Here is an 18,934-nt window from a genome sequence, read left to right on the forward strand (position 1 = left end):
TGAGTAATGAAGGCCGAGGTCCCATTCACTTGCTGGATTCGATGAAAAGTAAACAGCGACACTATTTTGAAGAGCAGGGATTTATCCCTTGTGTCCAAAAACTATCCTTCAATCAATATCATGAGATTACCTGGTCATTATCACATATTAACCACATTCATTAATGTTATTGGAAAACAAATGTTTATGACTATTCTGCAAAGCTCTACGGAAGATGTACTTTTAGAATGGTATAGCAGTGTATAGCAATTAGTCCAGATTTTACTTCTGCTAAATGTGAAGAAACGTTCAGCTTCTGATCTACATTTCTGACCTGACATGTTGAACAGAGAAGCACTTTCTAATTTATGAAGCACACTAAATAAGCATTAGTTAATCTACCAAACGACATATACCACTGTTCACAAACAAGCATACCCAAAGCATCCCTGTGGGAATGCAAGGCCTCATTTGATTGCATTCAAAATCTAATAATTCAGAGAGTTAATATCACTAAGTAGAATCATAAGATGTTGTAACGGATACAGGCCATTCAGTCAGTATCTGCTATGCCATTTAATAAGGTCATAGCTCATCTCGTAATCATCAATTCTGCTTTCTGGCCTTTTCTTCATAACCTGTGATTCCTGATTAAAACTACACCCATTTCAACTTCAAATATACTTAACCCAGACATATACTTAACACAGCAATAGCGCTCTGTGGTAAAGAATTCCACCTTCTGTCTTAAATGGGTGATCACTTATTCTGAGATGATGCCTTCTGGTCCTAGACATGTACGCTCATGTGCGCACGTGCACACACGCACACACATATGCACACGCACACATATGCACACGCACACAAAGGGAGACAACAGTTCCACATCTATTCTGTCAACCAATTAAGAATCCTGTATGTTTCAAGAAGGTCATCTCTCCATCTCCTAAATTCCATTAAGTACAGTCCTAAAATTATGAGAGAAACTATGAATTGCTGTCATAAAATAGAGATTCTTTAAACTCAGGTTCATTCTTGTAAACCACCTCTGGACCACTCCAATGTCAGCACACACTTTCTTAGATATAAGGCCCAAAACTGCTCAATATTCCAAATACAGCATGACCACAGCCTCATACAACCTCAGTAGCACATCTTCACTCTTGTATTCTAGCCCTCTTGAAACGAATGCTAACATTGCATTTGCCTTTCTTACCACCAACTGAACATGCATGTTAATCTTAAGAAAATCCTGAACTAGAACTCCCAGGTTCCTTTGTGCTTCAGATTTTAGAAGCCTTTCCCCATTTAGAAATTAGTCTACGTTTCTATTCTTCCTAACAAAGTGCATAACCTCACACTTTGCTGCATTCAAACGTCTAAGTTAAGAAATTAAAACTGCACTGAAAGTACCTTTCCAGCATCAGAAGATTCTGGTCAGACAGATGACCAGTTAAGGATTTTTCTAAACTTCCACTTGACTCAAGAAAGCTAAATAATTACATATTTTGACTTAAGAGATTGCACAAAGTTATACACTGCTGTATTTTAGTCAGCAAATAATAAGCTTGCATTATTATAGGGTTCAATATGTTTGCAATGCTCTATTTCTTACATTGGAATATCTCTTGCTTACTGAAAGAAATTAGCACACAATACAGCATTCACAAATAAATAGTCAAATATTCAGAAAAACAATAGCCACTAAAATAAACTTGCTATTAATTTTAAATGGACCCAGCCCTAATTAGGAAGAAAAAGAGAGGAACTTTGTTTCTCCCTCATTTGGTATTTCTCATTTCTCAAAAATACTCCTGAGCATTTCCATTCGATAAGTTGTTTTGAACAAAGCAATTATTATGCAGAAAAACTTTATAGCCAATTTAAACAGATCATCCAATATGTCATAATGAGATGACTAACTAGTTAATTTACTTTTGGCTGTTGTAAATGTGGACTAAGTGCCCAGGAGACCCCAATCCTCTGAATAGTGCCAAAAGGTTTTTAATATCAGCCAGTACTTCCAGCATTGGTTTAATCTCTGATCTGAAGAGCAGCAACTCTGACAGTACAGCCTTGGAGATTCAGCCCTGATCAAGTCCTGGGGAACTGGATTATTTGCTTTAATCTTCACTGACGGGAAATACTTGCTATGCGGTTCAGATAGTAAATTGCATTGAAAACAGTTTATTTTGTACAGCATAGAACCCATTCTTGGCTTCAGAATAGAAGTTTTGGAACAACAGCCATAGATGTTTCATATACCGTCATAATAGTGCAGCGCCAAAAATGCGTGTAATTTATCACATTTAATTATTGAAGCTATCTTGAAAATTTCTCATTTGAATTACTCTGTATTTGCTCTTGAGAATAGAAGAAATAATATATTGGGCTCTTAAAAGTTAGCTGAACTAATAAAGTTAATATGTCCATAAATATTTTGTTTTGTTAAATCTTTAATGCTTCAACATAACCATGTTGGATCAGGCATGGTGGAGTGCACAGCTCTCTGGGAACTGCTCAATTGCACAGTCAGACCCAACATTTAGCACTTCATATGTATTACAACCATGCTGGCTGAGTGTGACCGTTTGGATAAAAATTCAATCACCTACAAATGTCTGTCCTAGTCTGCCTTGGACACAATCTCCACCATGAGGCACCACCCTTTAGGCAGACATTTTAAGCTTCAATTCACTAAATTTCTGGAATTGAACACAGTAAAAAGCACAGTTACAGAGCTAGAAGCTGCTGCGAATAAAACGTCAAGTATTGAGTGAAAAACACTAAGATAAAATGGCTACAGTATTTTCCCCCTATTAGTTCCTGTTCAAGTTACCAGGAATCTGAGGCAGAACTGGGAACTCTTCTAAAAACAATGGCACGCTAATGCAAAAGCAACAGACTTGTTTCGCAAATCAGAACAAGTATAAGTCATCACTATTTTATCAGCTTTGGTAAGGGACTGTGTCCAAATATATTCCACCCTAAATCTCTGAGCAGAATTTTTAAAGCTTTGAAAGTACCATTGCAGCCCCAAATGAATGGTATGCATGAACGGTGCATATTCAGCACAAAGGAACAAAAAGTGAAAAATAATCCATTAATCAATATATAACATCATTAACTCAGCTTACAGAAAGCTGTGAACTTGCACAATTAAAAGGATGAGATAAAGAGAGATGGGATTGTGTTAGGAATTGGCTATACAAAAATGAAAGAGAAGAACAAACTCAAACTCATGAAAGCAATTAGCATATGGAGTGCTGAGGTTGAGAGTCAACAGCTAGAGCATAACAGGGCAAAACAGATATGGCCTTGCATTCTGCTGACAAATATTTCAGACACAAAGGGTAGAATAATAATTACAAAGGGAAGGATGCAAGAATTGTGCAAGAGAAGTAACTACATTGTGCAAAAGAAAAGGAGGTATGCATAGCAGGGGGGAGCTCGCCTGAAAATCTGCATCATTTTGCTCAAGTGTATGGCTAAAAAGTAGTACAACAGGCACATACAAATGGCCACTGAAGAGATAGCAGCTGGTGATCCTGATGTATATACAACAGTATATATCAGAAGACATTAGCTAATTTCTACTCCTATCAGCCCACGAGTCCACTCCGCCATTCAATCTTGGCTGATACATTTATCAACCCCATTCTCCAACTTTCTCCCATAACCCTTAATGCTCAAGAACCTATCTCACCCTTAAGTATACTTGATGACCTGGCCTCCACAGCCATCTGTGGCAATGAATTCCTTAGATTCACCACTCTCTGGCTCAAGAGGTTTCTTCTTATCTTTGTTCTAAAAAAGGTCTTCCATTTACAGCAAGGCTAAGCCCTCAGGTCCCAGTCTTTCCTACCAACGGAAACATCTTCCCAACATTTACTCCGTCTAGGCCATTTCTACTCTGTGTTTCAACTAGATCCTGCTCATCCTTCTAAACTACATCTAGTATAAACCAGTGTCCTCAAACATTCCTCATATGTTAAGCTTTTCGTGAATCTCCACTGAACACGCTCCAGAGCCAGTACATGCTTCCTGAGATATGGGGCCCAAAACGGAGCACAATACTCCAAATGTGGTCTGACCAGAACCTTATAGAACCTCAGAATTACATCTCTGCTTTTATATTCAAGCCCTCTGGATGTAGATTTGCCCACTGAGCTGGAAGGTTCGCTTTCAGACATTTCATCACCATACTAGGTAACATCTTCAGTGAGCATCTGAATGAAGCACCAGTGGTTTAGCCCACTTTCTATTTATATGTTTGAGTTTTCTTGGGTTGGTGATGTCATTTCCTGTTTTTTCTCATGGGGTGGTAAATAGGATCCAAGTCAATGTGTTTGTGTATAGAATTCCGGTTGGAATGGTTCGAGGAATTCTCGTCAGTGTCCCTTTTTGGCTTGTCCTAGGATGGATGTGGTGTCCCAGTCAAAGTGGTGTCTTTCCTCATTCATATGCAAGGATACTAGCGAGAGTAGGTCATGTCGTTTTGTGGCTAATGTTGTTTATATATCCTGGTGGCTAGTTTTCTGCCTGTTTGTCCATTGTAGTGTTTGTTACAGTTCTTGCAAGGTATTTTGTAAATGACATTAGCTTTGCTTGTTGTCTGTATGGGGTCTTTCAAGTTCATTAGCTGCTGTTTTAGTTTGTTGCTGGGTTTGTGGGCTACCATGATGCCAAGGGATCTGAGTAGTCTGGCAGTCATTTCTGCGATGTCTTTGATGTAGGGGAGAGTGACTAGGGTTTCTGGACGTGTTTTGTCTGCTTGTTTGGATTTGTTGCTCAGAAAATCGGCGGACTGTGTTCATTGTTACCTGTTCTTTTTGAAAAGATTGTGTCGGTGATTTTCCTCTGCTCTGCATACTTCCTCTGTGCTGCAGTGTGTGGTGGCTTGTTGAAATAATGTTCTAATGCAGCTTTGTATGTGGGTGTTGGGATTATTGCTTCTGTAGTTCAATATTTGGTCCGTATGTATTGTTTTCCTGTAGACGCTGGATTGAAGTTCCCCATTGGCTGTTCGGTCTACTGCAACATCTAGGAATGGAAGTTTGTTGTTGTTTTCCTCCTCTTTAGTGAATTTTATGCCAGTCAGAGTGTTATTGATGGTCTTGAAGGTTTCCTCTAATTTGTTTCATTTCCTTATGACCAAGGTGTCATCTATGTAGCGGACCCAAAGTTTGGGTTGGATGGTTGGCAGAGCTGTCATTTACAAAATACCTTGCAAGAACTGTAACAAACACTACAATGGACAAACAGGCAGAAAACTATCCACCAGGAAACATAACCACAAAAAAAACATACATACGGATGAGGAAGGACACCACTTCGAATGGGATAACATATTCATCCTAGGACAAGCTAAACAGAGACACGGACGAGAATTCCGGTCAGAATGCTACTATCAACAAACACACAGACTTGAATCCCATTTACCATCCCCAAGAAAAAGAACAGGAAATGACATCACCAACAAGAAAACTCAAACATATAAATAGAAAGCAGGCTACACCACTGGAGCTTCATTTGGAGGCTCACTGAAGATTTTACCTAGTATGGTGAGAAAATATCTGGAAACGAACCTTTCAGCTCAGTGAGCAAACTATCCAAAACCTCAATCTGAGCTACAAATCTTCTCAAACCTTGATATTCAAGTCCTCTCAAAATAAATGTCATCATTGCATTTGCTTTCTGCAAGTTTACCTTGAGAGAATCTTGGACTAGAACTCCCAAGTCACACTTTAGATTTCTAAATTTTCTCCCCATTTAGAACATAGTCCATGCCCCTATTCTTCCTATCAAAGTGCATGACCTCACACTTCTTTGCCTACTCTCCTAACCTATCCAAATCCTTCTGCAGCCTCCCCGCCACTTTAATGTTACTTCTCCCTCTATCTAACTTTGTATAATCTGCAAATGTGGCCAGAATGCCCTCAGTTCCTTCATCTAGATCATTAATGTATAAAGTTAAGAGTTGTGGTCCCAGGACCTCGCAGGTCCACCACCTGTCACCGGCGGCCATCCTGAGAAGGATCCTTTTATCCCCACTTTCTGCCAGAGAGCCAAGCTTCAATCCATGCTCGCACCTGGTCTCTGACATCATGGACCCTTAGCTTACTCAGTAGCCTCCTGTGCGGCACCTTGTCAAAGGCCTTCTTGAAGTGCAGGTAGACAACATCCATTAGTTTTCTTTGGTCTAACCTGCTTGTTACTTCCTCAAATACATATCATTTAACAGGTTGGTTCAGTCAAATCAATAGATGAGACATGGTTTGTGATTGTTGCCATGAGGACAGCAGGAAAATATCAGATCAACATAAAATGTCAGATAGTAACTTGTATATTTTGCAACATCACAAGTTTCACAGACCAATGCAAATTGGTTCAACATGGCGATCCAAAAAAAATTATACCCTCAAAATTAAAGGTTAAAATGATATGTTGGCATTGTACTTGTGTTGAGAGGACAGATTACTTTTAGTCTATGGCCATAATAAGGAAAATGATCTGGAGTTTCAAATCATAGAGGACAAGAAAATGCTATTCAGTGGAGCAAGTCTAAAGATTAGGCCAAGAGAGATTTGCAACGTATCACAGCACATGCAATTATTGACTATGAAAAACATTCTGGATAAATACAAAACGTGTTCACAAAGTTAAAATGTTTTCCAGAAGACTATGATCTTGAAGTGGATGAGAATGCAAGACCAATTCAGCATCTGCCGAAAAAGGTTCCAGCTGCTCTCAAAGCCAGCCTGGAAAATAAGATGGAAGAGCTGGAAAAGAATATTCCAGAAATCATCAATTCCTACAAAATGGATTAATAGCATCAGAGCAGTGAAACAATCTGGAAAGTTGGGAGTATTCATTGATCTAAAAAAATCTAAATAATATCCTAAGAAATCTCACTACCTCTTATATTGAAGGAATGTTGCCATAACTTTCAAAGCTAAAAGTCTTTAGCTAACTAGCTGTGAAAGATGGTTATTGATAAGTGAAGCTGGATGAAAACAATAGTTTTTTAATGACATTCATGACACTCTTTGCAAGATATAAGTGTTTTTTGGCATTTCCATTGCTGCAGAAGAATATCAATGCAGTCAGCATGAGATAGTTAATGATCTCTCTGTAATGGATGATTTGCTAGTTTATTGATACAGAAAAACAACATAAGCCATTGTTGATCCAATCAAAATCTAGAGTAACCGTTCAACAGCACATGTCTGGTGAAGCTAAAGTTGTACATGAAAAAATTTAAAATGGTCGAAGTGAAGTACATAGGACACATTCTGACAGTATAAGGACTTCACCCAGATGCTGAAAATGTGAAAGCTGTAGTAGTGATGTCGTGATCAACAGTGCAACGATTTGTTGGATTCATCAAATATTTGGCTAAATTCTTGCCAATTTTGTTGTTGGAGTGCACACCATCCTGCCAACTCACAAAAATGAACATGCACTGGTATTAGGGCATAGAAAAAAAACATAGCAATCACTAAAATCAACCAGCTATTGGCAAAACACTGGTGCTGATCTACTGTGATGTAAATAATGAAGACACCCTGCAGAGTGATGCAAGACAGGGTGCCTTTGTATTCAAGATTCTAACACCAATAGAAAAACATTATGCCCAGGATCAAGGAAGTGCATCCAGCCATTATCTTTGCTTGTGAACAGTTTCATCACCTACTTGGAAGGGATAAAATGACAGTTGAGTCTGACCACAAGCCACTTGGAAGCATTTACAAAGTATCTTTCTCCAGTTACAGAGAATTAATCTTTATGTATCCAAACAAGGGAAGCAGATACACATCGCAAACTTGCCGTCAAATGTAGTCCTCCTGAGGAAGACAGTTGAAGATGATGCAACAGTGAGAGAGACCTTCTAAATTCAACATGAAACTGAAGGTCATTGTGAGCTGGAAGTCATCAGCCCAGCAAAGACACTGAAGGTTAGAGATAAGCATCTTGCTCAAATCAAGCAAACTATCCAACAAAATACAAATCTCCAACTATTACAGGGTAGAGTCTGTGCTCTTAGCTCACCGGCTTTTCATGTGTGCAGTCTGATTTGGCAAATTATCTGAGAGAAATCTGGCCGTCAGTCATATTTCTCCTTGGTTCACAGGTTTGCTAAATGCCTACAAATTGAATTGCCCATCCTTTGATTTTTATCTGTTATTTCTTTCTTCCTCCATGTAAAACCTTCAGAAATGTTGAATACTTAATATTTTTAGCTTTAAGATAATATGAAATAACGCCCCAGTGTGCCACCATTCATTTTGCGTGACATGTTCTTTAGATTTTCAAAAATGCCTGCTCAGCTAAGCTCCCTGCTCCATGACCAAAATGTGCAGACAATAAATTCTAACTATAAAAATGAACTGAAGATGCAAGGCCAGCTATCTATACTGCTTATGTGACATATGCATAATGCATTTGTAATCCTGTCAACTCTGTAACAAGAGCACAAATACACAATACACTGGATTCCCCATAATGGTCTGTTGCTATATAGAAAGCTCTCCCCCATATATAATTTGTGAGAAATTGATGACATTTCATTGCTCTGGGATTAACTGAATGAGTCTGAAGACCTATTATAGATTTAGTAATAAGTGAATAAGTTGGTTAATATTTTTGCAGTGTTTCAAAACATTCCAACAACATTAAAATGCAGAATCCATTTTTAACATTTCTTCAAAATGTATTACTGTGAAAAAGGGCAGAATTTTATTTGGATCTGAAGTAGTACATAATACAGATATAAATGAATTTGTAGATTATATACAACATGCTGGTCATGTTGAGTTAATTGTTTGACTTTCTCGGCATATTGATTGATGTTTATTCAAAACTACTTGCTATTGGCAACTGGACTAACAGGGTCAATTATAGCTGTTGTAAATGTGGGGGCAACAGAAAATGAAGAAACTGTACTTGATAGTTGTGAAGGAATGTAAAAGGAATAATGGAGGAGGAGTGAGCACAGGGAATTGAGGAGGAATGTGCAAGAGAAATGGAGGAGGAGAGTGCCTGAGGAATGAGGATGAAACCCAGGTAAGTAAAGGAGGAGGAGGAGAAGAAGGAGCAAAGCGTACTGGAATGGAGGATGAGGAAGACTATGAGTAATGGGAGGAGGAAGTAGTACAAGGACTGAAGGTTGAAGAACATGAAAATGGATGAGGAAAATCAAATTATGAAGATTGGAGAACAAAGTGGATTTTGAGGTTTGTGAAGAATGGTGGAGGCTGACAGCACATTGGTACACAAGAGTATATTATCAGACTCCGGATGCCCTGAACAAAACCCTAGGTTCCCATTGTTCAGTATGCTTCCCCAGCATGTCATCACTCTCTTACTGACCAGCGGAGAGATCCCTTGCCCAGAATTCTGAAATAAAAGCTACGAGAAATACCAAATCCAGAACAGCTTCAACCAACAACACTAATACACAACAATTCACCCTTGTGCATTCTCTTAGTGCCCATTTGCAGGTGCTTTTACCTGGCCTAGTGCTCCTATGTAACACTACTTCTGTGACAGAAATCTTCAACCAGCCATGTTGGAATCAGTCGGGGAGACTGCAGATGGCCTTGCAGGACACTCACGAGTAATTAGACGTTAGTTGTGGACTGTATTATCTAAGTGTGGACAGGATTAGTTTAAGTTGGCTGGCTGACAGGCTGAGTATCAGTGGTGGGAGGACAAATACTGTTGTCCTGAGAAAGTACAGCAGATTTGTGCTCCAGAGTCACTGCAGTTCCCCCAGTACAGGACCTCTACAATCCCCATAATACATTTCAGCACAGTGACAGTCACTCCATTTATTACCAGTACCAACTCCTGTATGCTGGTCAGGATATATTAGCTTGAGATTAAAAAAAAAACCCACTAGTGCTGGAATTCAAAGTAGACAAACAGAAGGCTGGAAGAACACAGCAAGCCAGGCAAATTCAGGAGATGGAGAAGTCAAATATCTCAGGTATTAACTCTTCTTCAGAACTGGATGTAGGGGCAAGTGGAGCTACAGATAAAGGGGGTGGGGGTGATAGGACAAGGAGAGTAGCGGATGTGAGGTAGTGATCGGTGGACACAGGTCATGGGTATGATCTAGTTGGTCGATGGAAGGGATGAATCCAGTTGGTAGCTGAGAAAAAGGATCAGTAGGTGGAAATGACAGGAGGAGGTGGGACTAGAAAGAGAGTTGGGGGATGGTTGGGAAGGTTATTTGAAACTGGAGAACCCTATGTTGAGCCTTCTGGACTGTAGGCTGCCCAGGTGGAGGATGAGGCATTGTTCCTCCAATTTGCAGTCTGATTCACTATGGCAATAGAAGAGGCAGAGAATGGACATGTCGGAGGGGGAGTGGAAGGGGGAACTGAAATGGATGCTGACCAGGTGGTCAGGCTGGCTGTTTCGGGCCTGGCCCTACTCAAAACAGGAAAATCTGACTGTCAGCATGGTGACACGTGTAATGTGCACCCTACATCCAAACAGCAGTCAAGATGCGCAAGCTGAGAGATGTGGGCAATGTAAAGTGCACGAGTATGAGGTGTAGCAACGAAGAGGAGAATTGATTAGTCATATAGAAGAGTGATAATGATGGAGGTGGTATGTTGAATGGAGCAGTACATGAAACTAATTTTATATAGTTTGCAAGAATTGGTGTGCAAAAGATTCACTCACTGATTTCGACCACTCATTTGAAGTCACAAAATTTGTTGCAGCACTACATTCATGACCATGGCATTAAAACTGTTGGCATCCAGTGCCATAGTCATCTCATCATGCCACTTGAACAACCGTCTGGAAAGCTTCCTAGGGGAAGGCAGTCTCTCTCCCTCCTGTAACGTGCCCCCTTCTGTAATGGCAGCCTAAATCCTGGAGGCATGCTCTTTTGTGAAGTTGCACCATTATCGACCTGCTTGAAGCTTCTTCCAATATTGACGGCAGGTAGAATGCAATTTCCTTTCAAGGAGTACAACCTAGCTTTAAATATTGCAGGTTAACTTCAATTAATATTTGCCTTGAACCAAGAGCCACAGACTGAGACATGCAGTCACTCAGAAATATACTTAGTGCTCAGTTGCAAGCAGCACCAGTGTGCATCATTTCATCCAGGCTCTGGATAATTACACATCCTGATTCCTGTGCATGAATTCAAGGACTATCCAACTTACCCCTTAAATTCTTCTCCTGCTAGTGTTGAGAGAAATTTTCACAAGATACAAGGATGAACTTGTTTTCAATATTCAATAACTCAGTAATTAGAGGGAATACATTATCACAAAAAGAATAAATTCAATAACGAATTACTGATAATGAATTATGCAGAAGGTGGGCAATACGGGGTTAAGTGGATAACCCATTCAGTTAGCTGGTGATAAACAAAATTTTCTCATTTTGTGTTTTGTAAATATTTCATTTGATATAACGTTGCTTCTTATAATATATTATACAATAATATTGTCTGTTTTTGACCGAGCAACAAAGCAACATAGCAGTAATTGTCTTCTTCAAACACCTCAGGCAATATGAGTAAAGCTAGTAGTTTTGCACTTTCACAGAAAAACACTGGAATCCGGACTTCAGGTGATCTGGGATTTCCAGAATATCCTATATGCTGTTGGCAAAAGCAGTAAGTCTCATCATAGTTTAGTTCGTTGGCACAGGTCAGTACTTTGCCACACTTACTAGGTATGTGAAGGGTCTCTTGGCTCAGAATTAAGTCATGAGTGATGTCATGAGAGGAATATTTGGACTGAACTCAATGTCAGTCTATTTCATCACTTAGCTGAACAAACTACTACTAAGCAGAAGCATTAAGATGCACTAAATTTGTATATTGCAACAATTAAAAAGGGACAAGTAAAGACGACAAATAATAGTGCAACTGGAAGCAAAGGATAATATAAACAAACCAACCATTTATGCCCATGAGATCAAATGGCTGGATATTTTTTGTTACTATATTGGCTAACTGGTAGAAATTCAAAAAGGCAGTAAACTAGTTAATTTTATTACAAACTGCCATGTTAAATTGTCCTTACCAAGTTCCACATCCTGGTCATCTGTATAAATGAGGATGATGTTTGGTCTAATATTCCTGCGATCTCTTTGAAATCGGCCTTTCAGTCGCTGAGAAAGGACAGCTAACCCAGGACTCACAAAAGCAATAAACCCCAACACAACCAATCCAAGGGCAAGTCTTGACTGTAACATTTCGTCTCACTTGAGGCCTTTTGTCCTTCCGAGGTTAGGAAAGGAATTCCTTTCTTCGTTTACTTTCAGCTCTGCAATTTAAAAAAAATAGACAATAATGTTGCATCAACAAGAAGCATAATATCTGATCATTCCTTTTCCCTCAGTAGCGAGAAAACCAGCTCATTGCATTAATAATACATTGCATTATTTCCTTTTCTTTTTTAATTTCGAATTTAGACTCAAGTTTGCACAATATTCTGAAAATCTTGGGGTATAAATGAGGCATGACCATCTTTCAATCATTATAGATGCTAAAGAAGGACCCAATTGTATCCTGGACTTTATCTCAATTAATTAGATGAGCTGGAAATTAGATGCAAAGGTTGTGGGTTTCAGAACGCATTATGGACTTTAGTCCTCAGGGAACTGGGCAGGTGGAAAGACAAGAGGTCAATAGAAGAAGGGCAGAAGGTAATCATAGCTTGGCAGCAGATTTTTCAGAGCAGCACAGCCAGATTGCTTTACCCAGCTCCACATCATTTGCAAAGTGATTTACCTACTTCTTTCAGACAAGATCTTTTCCCTAGGTTGGGGGTGTCCAGAACTGGAGGGCATAGGTTTAGGGTGAGAGGGGAAAGATTTAAAAAGGGACCTAAGGAACAATGTTTTCACTCAAAGGATGGTGAGTGTATGGATTGAACTGCCAGAGGAAGTGGTGGAGGCTGGTACAATTACAACATTTGAAAGACAAATGAATGGGTATATGAATAGAAAGGATTTAGAGGAATGTTGGTCAAGTGCTGGCAAATGGGACTAGATTAATTTAGGGTATCTGGTCGACAAGTTGGACTGAAGGTTTGTTTCCATGCTATATACCTCTATGACTCTATCACTGCTTATTAGGCTACATCCACTGGAATCATCATATGGGGGAGTTTCAACCCTTTTCAATTTAGGTAGCCTAACTCTATTGAGGTGATTTAAATTAGGCATCCTGCATAAGTTCCTGAAAATTCAAGCCCAACATGGTGCTGGGTGTTACTATCACCTCGCAAAACAGGTCATTTTTGAGCTGGATTGTGTTTTCAAAGGTAGCCTCAGCAATAATTAATAACTACCTGTTGAGGCAGGAATGATATGGGTGCCAAAGTTAATACTTGGATGAAAACTGTGCAGTAAAATCACAGCAAATAAAACAGAGGACATAAGGAGAAACTTCTTCAGCCAGAGAATGGTGAATCTGTGGAATTCACTGCCATCGAAGGCTGTGGAGGCCAGATCATTGAGTATATTTAAGATTGAGATAGAAAACATCTTGATTGTCAAGGGATCAAGGGTTGTGGGAAGAAAGCGGGAGAGTAGGGTTGAGAAGCTTATCAGCCATGATTGAATGGCAGAGCACATACAATGGGCTGAATGGCCTAATTTCTGCTATGTATCATGGATGTGTCAAAATGCAGGTTCAAAACAAAATCAATAAAGATCTAACAGATCAGAATTGCTACTTTGCATCCATAAAAACATGGAAAATAAATTTGATGAAATGACATTACAATGAACAGCCAGTGGAATGCATTCTTTGCAATGGCATGTTAGCAATTGTTTCAACAACAGGGAATACCTAGTGCTTAATAACCTCTGACTTAGTTATTATTCAATAGATGCAAAACCGGTCTCTCTCAAAGCAATGACATTTCAGTCAGGCAAAGAGAACTTAAACAATAACAGTGAATGATGATTATGTCCACAGCATTAGAGTTTTATTCAAAGTGTTGAGATGCTGAAAGAATTTAAAATCATGAATAGTATCACATGGATTTATAATGCTATGATAAACAATGTGAACAAAAATATATCTTTAAATAAGACAGTGGGTATAAAAGACATATTATACAGAAACAGAACCAGAAAAAGCCCAAAATGCTAACAGGCCAGGTAGCGTCTGTCAAGAGAGGAAAACAGACCTAATGTTTCAGGCCAATGATCATTTCAAGCTGATGAACAGTTATTGACCTGAAACATTTGGCAGTACCTCATGGCAAAGTTAGTGACTGGTGGTATTTAATCCAGTGGGAAGGTGGAAGCAGAGTACCCTTGAGTACCCTATCACCTTTCTGATTAGGTCCAGGACAGACAATGCCTATGGATGGTCTTCTTGCCCCATAAGCATTGGAGATGCTTGAGTGGGTCTTAAGGGCCTCATCATGCTGCTGGTACCGACTTAGCAGCAGATGGGCTCACCTCACACTGAGCATGACAAGCAAAGCGGAATGTTGTTGCAGTGGGTTCTTGAGGGAGGCTGGTCGAATCTCTCATTCCCAGTGTCAGGAGCAGGCTGGCTTTCAGCAGACATCTGCTACTGGCCGGCCACTTCCTCATCCTAATACCTGGGTCCCTCATTGATCTGAAACCCCAAGTAGGGGTCATATTGGCAAGATTCATTGTCACCCCCCAGTCAGTACAGGAGACTACTGACCTTTTGAGAAAAGGCTAAACCCATTTTCCTGCCAACAGCAGCAGACCTTCAAACTTTACCCTCATGGGAAAAAAAGTTGAGTAAATAGTATTTAAGTATTTAAGTGTCCATGTGTTGGCCACTTAAAAGGGGAGATGATGGGCCAGTGGTATCCAGAGACCCGGGTAATGTTCCAGGAATCTGGATCCATATTCTGCCATTGCAGACAGTAGAAAATGAATTCAGTAAATATCTGCAATTAAGACTCCAATGATGACCATGAAACCATTGTCCATTGTCAGGAAAGGCCTGTCTGGTTCACTAATGGCCTCTAGGGAAGGAAACTGACAATCTTACCTGGTCTGGCCTACAAGTGACTCCAGACCCACAGCAAGGTGGTTGACACTTAACTGCCTTCTGGGCAATTAAGAATAGGTAATAAATGCTGACCGGGCCAATGATGCTGACATCCCAACGAAACAAAAACAAGTGCCTCAATTACCCAAGGGCAGGTAGTGTACCGGACACCTTCCCCACCATGTGTAAAGTTGTGGTCAGAGGCAGATATGTCGGCACTGAAATGGTATTACACTCAATTACACACCCCATACCTACAAAGCAGGCTATAAGGGGAGCATAAAATTCTGTCCATCAAATTAGCCCATTATAACAGTTGACATATGAAGGGCCATGGTCCTGACAACAGGAAGTGCAAATGACCAATGCATACCTAGCATATTGTGCAAGAAACCTTTCTCCAATTTACTGCATTTAGATATACGAGTCTTTATTTACAACTAGCCTATCTAATGATACTTCATGCAAAACATTTTTATACTTCTATATAGAATTCTAACAACATAATGTTTACATATACAGCTATATTTGAAGTATTAATAAACATTAAAAGTTTCCATTCAAGTTTATATTTTTTTGTTTAAAAATTGTGCAATAATGTTTATTTCTGGCTACTTTGCCCTATTTATTACACATGCACTACAGACACTAGAGTTAACCAGTTAATACCTATAACGGACCTGAGAACTACAAGTACTGTTTGCGTGGACGCTTTAATTTTCTCAATCCTTATCTTTTTCTCATTATCACTTTTTTCATTAACTTGATAAAATACGGTACTATAAACAGTTACCTTATTGAATCAGTTACTCCAACAGAGTGGAAGCACAAAGCTTGAAGGCAGTACTGCTGATCGTTATCCTTCAGTGCCTCAGCAGTATTTTTTGGTTACAACTACTACCTTCATTCAATCTGTATGAAGCTATTTTCTGGAACATATCAATTATCACAGTATCAGCATCGAGGCCGGGCAGAAACAAAGTGACCCTTCTTTATTAAATGTGCTGGTAGACATTTCTCAGCATTATCTTCTTACCTTATCTGCTGAGTCCTTTCTACAGCTTCTATCTCCAGACCGCTCTCAGTGCAGTCTCTCGGTGCTCTTTTAGATGTTGTCAGTCAGTCAGTCACATGAGCTCAATATCCTTGGCCTTTGCAAATGTACTGACTTAATTTCGTTGTTTTCGCTCCCATACATCCCGTTTCAATAACTGAAACTGGAGGTCATGCTCTGCAATTTGCCACCATGTGGCCATTCTATCTTGCAGTTAAGCTGAGATTTATTTTGAATGTATACACTACACAAGGGATTTAAATACTGAGTAACAATAAAACATCCTGTCATTTATATTAGACTAGTCCTTAATCCTCAGAACAGCAGAGGCATTGGTGCAGCCTTTATGCTAAAGCGTGTAAGTGCTGTAATTTCATTGGTCAAATGCTTTTTACATGTTGCATTTATGGTCCTTTATTTTCCCTTTAGAACATATTTTAATATAGTCAGTTCTTAATTGACCACAAAATGATTAAATTACAGGTGTGAACAGGTGAACTCTAAGATTTTATAACTGATTCAAAAATTTATTTTATATTTAATTTTATTTTTAAATTAGTACTGTATTATTGTTTTTACCGCTCATGTCAGAGTGCAGATGTGGCTCAAAACCAGTGGGTAAAAAGATTAATGCAGGCCAGATTTACTGCTGAGTGACTTCAGGGATAACTAATTCCAAGTCCCCACCAGCTAGAGAGCTCGCAAACATCCAACTGGTGTTTGATCCTAAGTGTTCTCTGATGAGCTTGTCAAATGGGGAGCCAAGCCACTGAAGTTCTGCCCGGAGTATTGCCAGTCCTGACCAAGGGTCAGAACCCCAACTGCCGTAGACATTTTAAAATGAGTTTTTTTCCCCTTAAAACAAGGCTTTTAGTGCCAACAAAACAGTCGTGAATATAAATTAAGTAGCTATTTATAGAGATAAAGCCATGGAATGTCACACCTACAGATGCAAAGGGAAATTCAAACAACAGACAAAGGGTGTGGAGGGGCAAGAAAGGGAAGTCAGCATACACTGGACTACAATCTCTTGTGACTACAAAGGCAATGAAAAAGCTGATGAGCTTCTACTCAAGAGCAAGCCAAACTCTTTGGATTATGTTCAAATTGCAAACACATTTCTCCCTTCGATGAATGCACAAAGACAGGTGTTAAAGGATTTGTTTCAAATTTACTGTGGGTACTAGTGGGGTTGAAGATTCTCATGTCTATCAATCTGGGTAGGAGCGTTGGTGCAGTATGATAGCTACAATTGAAGAAAAATGTTGTCACCCTTGTGTTGCACGTAAATGAAAGCTCGCATTCAGTGTTGAAAACCAAATGAAAAGAAACGTTAAAACTAAAATAACTTTCTATCGCCTCAAATGTTGGGAATTCAATCACAATTGTATGGAAACAGAAATGCAGAATCTCTACCAATCTACAAATCTAAGCATCATGGAGCCAACTGTTCAACTGGGGAAAAAAAACCAAAATTCTGTAGAGGCTGGAAGTTTGAAATAAAAGCAAAGTGATGGAGAAACCCAGCATGTCTGGAAGTATTGTGGACAGTAAAGCAGAAAATATATTCAAAACGCTTTACTCTGTTTCTCTGTCAAAAGATGCTGCCAGACTTGCTGAGATTCTCCAGCACTTTCTAACTTTGTCCAACTGCCAATGTTGATGCTATCAGTAACTTCTACTGCAATGGCCACAACATTCAATAATTCAATGATCCATATACATTTTGTTTACTTTTATACTTCTGGATCTGCCTCTTATTTATAATCTGTGTGTTACATTGCTAATTTATCTTCGCTTAGGAATAAACTCTGTCTTTTTGTTAATTCATGAAAGCATGGTTAAATTGGCTTCTTTTAAAACACAAGGAATAAGATATCCACATAGGGAAAGAGCAGTTTTTAAATTAACATTGTTGCAACCAACTGAGGGGAACAGATGAATAAAATAAAAAAGGGAACCAGTTCAACGAGCATCTTTCTCACCTGCAGAAGGCAGGTCATTCAGAAAGTGCTAAGTTGAGGCCTTTAAGTGGCCATTACTTGCCTAGTTAAAGGCTACAATTGGTGGGAGGTATCAAGGAGGTCACTTACGGACCTTCTTGTATTGAATATAATTGCTCAGATGGACATGAATCTCTCTCCCCTGGAAGAATCATGCTCAATTATTATTACTTACCACCACCTCCGGGGAGGGCAAATATATACATAATGGCTCAGAACGGACACTATGTTCCTTACAGTGGCATTTTAAGTTGAAACAAGGATGCAAGTGATTGTCTATGGCAAGGGCACAGTCAGGAATTCAGCAGAGGGATCATAAAAGGAGATTCATTGTTTAAACAAGTATTGTAAAGTAGAAATTGTGAGCAGTGTATACAAGCAAAAGGAATACAGTCCACTGAAGGGTTAAGAATGGAATGGAACTAAATGGCAGTTTGCTCTGCCATTTAAATAGGGAGTTGTGTTCACATTGTGGCTATAGATTGAGTAACTTTCATTAAACTCAAGTGAAGAATGGCTTCATTAGATGAATAGAATTTTGCATACAGAATAAGCCAAATGCAAGTCAGAGTTGGTCAATCACATACTGACTCCTGTAATAGCCAAAAGGAGAAATTTAGCCAAGTGCTAAAGAAAAATGACGGCTGATTTCAGTATAATTGGGTGCTAACATAATAAATGAAGAGCATTAGGGGACAGCTGCAAATTCATACAAACAAATGTAGATTTAATGAACCTTAGGTGTTCCAGTTGACTACAGAAGGGATCATTTTGTTGATTGATACTTAAACCTTAGCTTCACTGTGCACTAATTATCCAACAACGGCCTGATTTCTTTTAATGCATATGGAATCGGTTTGTAAGAATGCTACT

General features: G+C 39.2%; 1 protein-coding gene across 9 annotated transcripts in view; it reads right to left on the reverse strand.

The window, feature by feature from the left end:
* LOC122560108 (extracellular sulfatase Sulf-2-like) overlaps nt 1-18,934 on the reverse strand; it is a 303,645-nt gene that overhangs the window by 112,805 nt on the left and 171,906 nt on the right. For 8 of the 9 annotated variants that reach the window (XM_043710351.1, XM_043710353.1, XM_043710348.1 and 5 more), the window contains one exon: nt 12,039-12,281. In XM_043710351.1, coding sequence (XP_043566286.1) covers nt 12,039-12,210 — 172 coding nt within the window. In that variant the 5' untranslated portion in view covers nt 12,211-12,281. Of the gene's footprint in view, nt 1-12,038; nt 12,282-15,797; nt 15,819-18,934 lie in introns of those variants that run through there. The other variant, XM_043710349.1, reaches the window with a different exon arrangement.

This window comes from Chiloscyllium plagiosum, chromosome 20 (genome assembly GCF_004010195.1).
Source record: "Chiloscyllium plagiosum isolate BGI_BamShark_2017 chromosome 20, ASM401019v2, whole genome shotgun sequence".
Lineage (NCBI taxonomy): Eukaryota > Metazoa > Chordata > Chondrichthyes > Orectolobiformes > Hemiscylliidae > Chiloscyllium > Chiloscyllium plagiosum.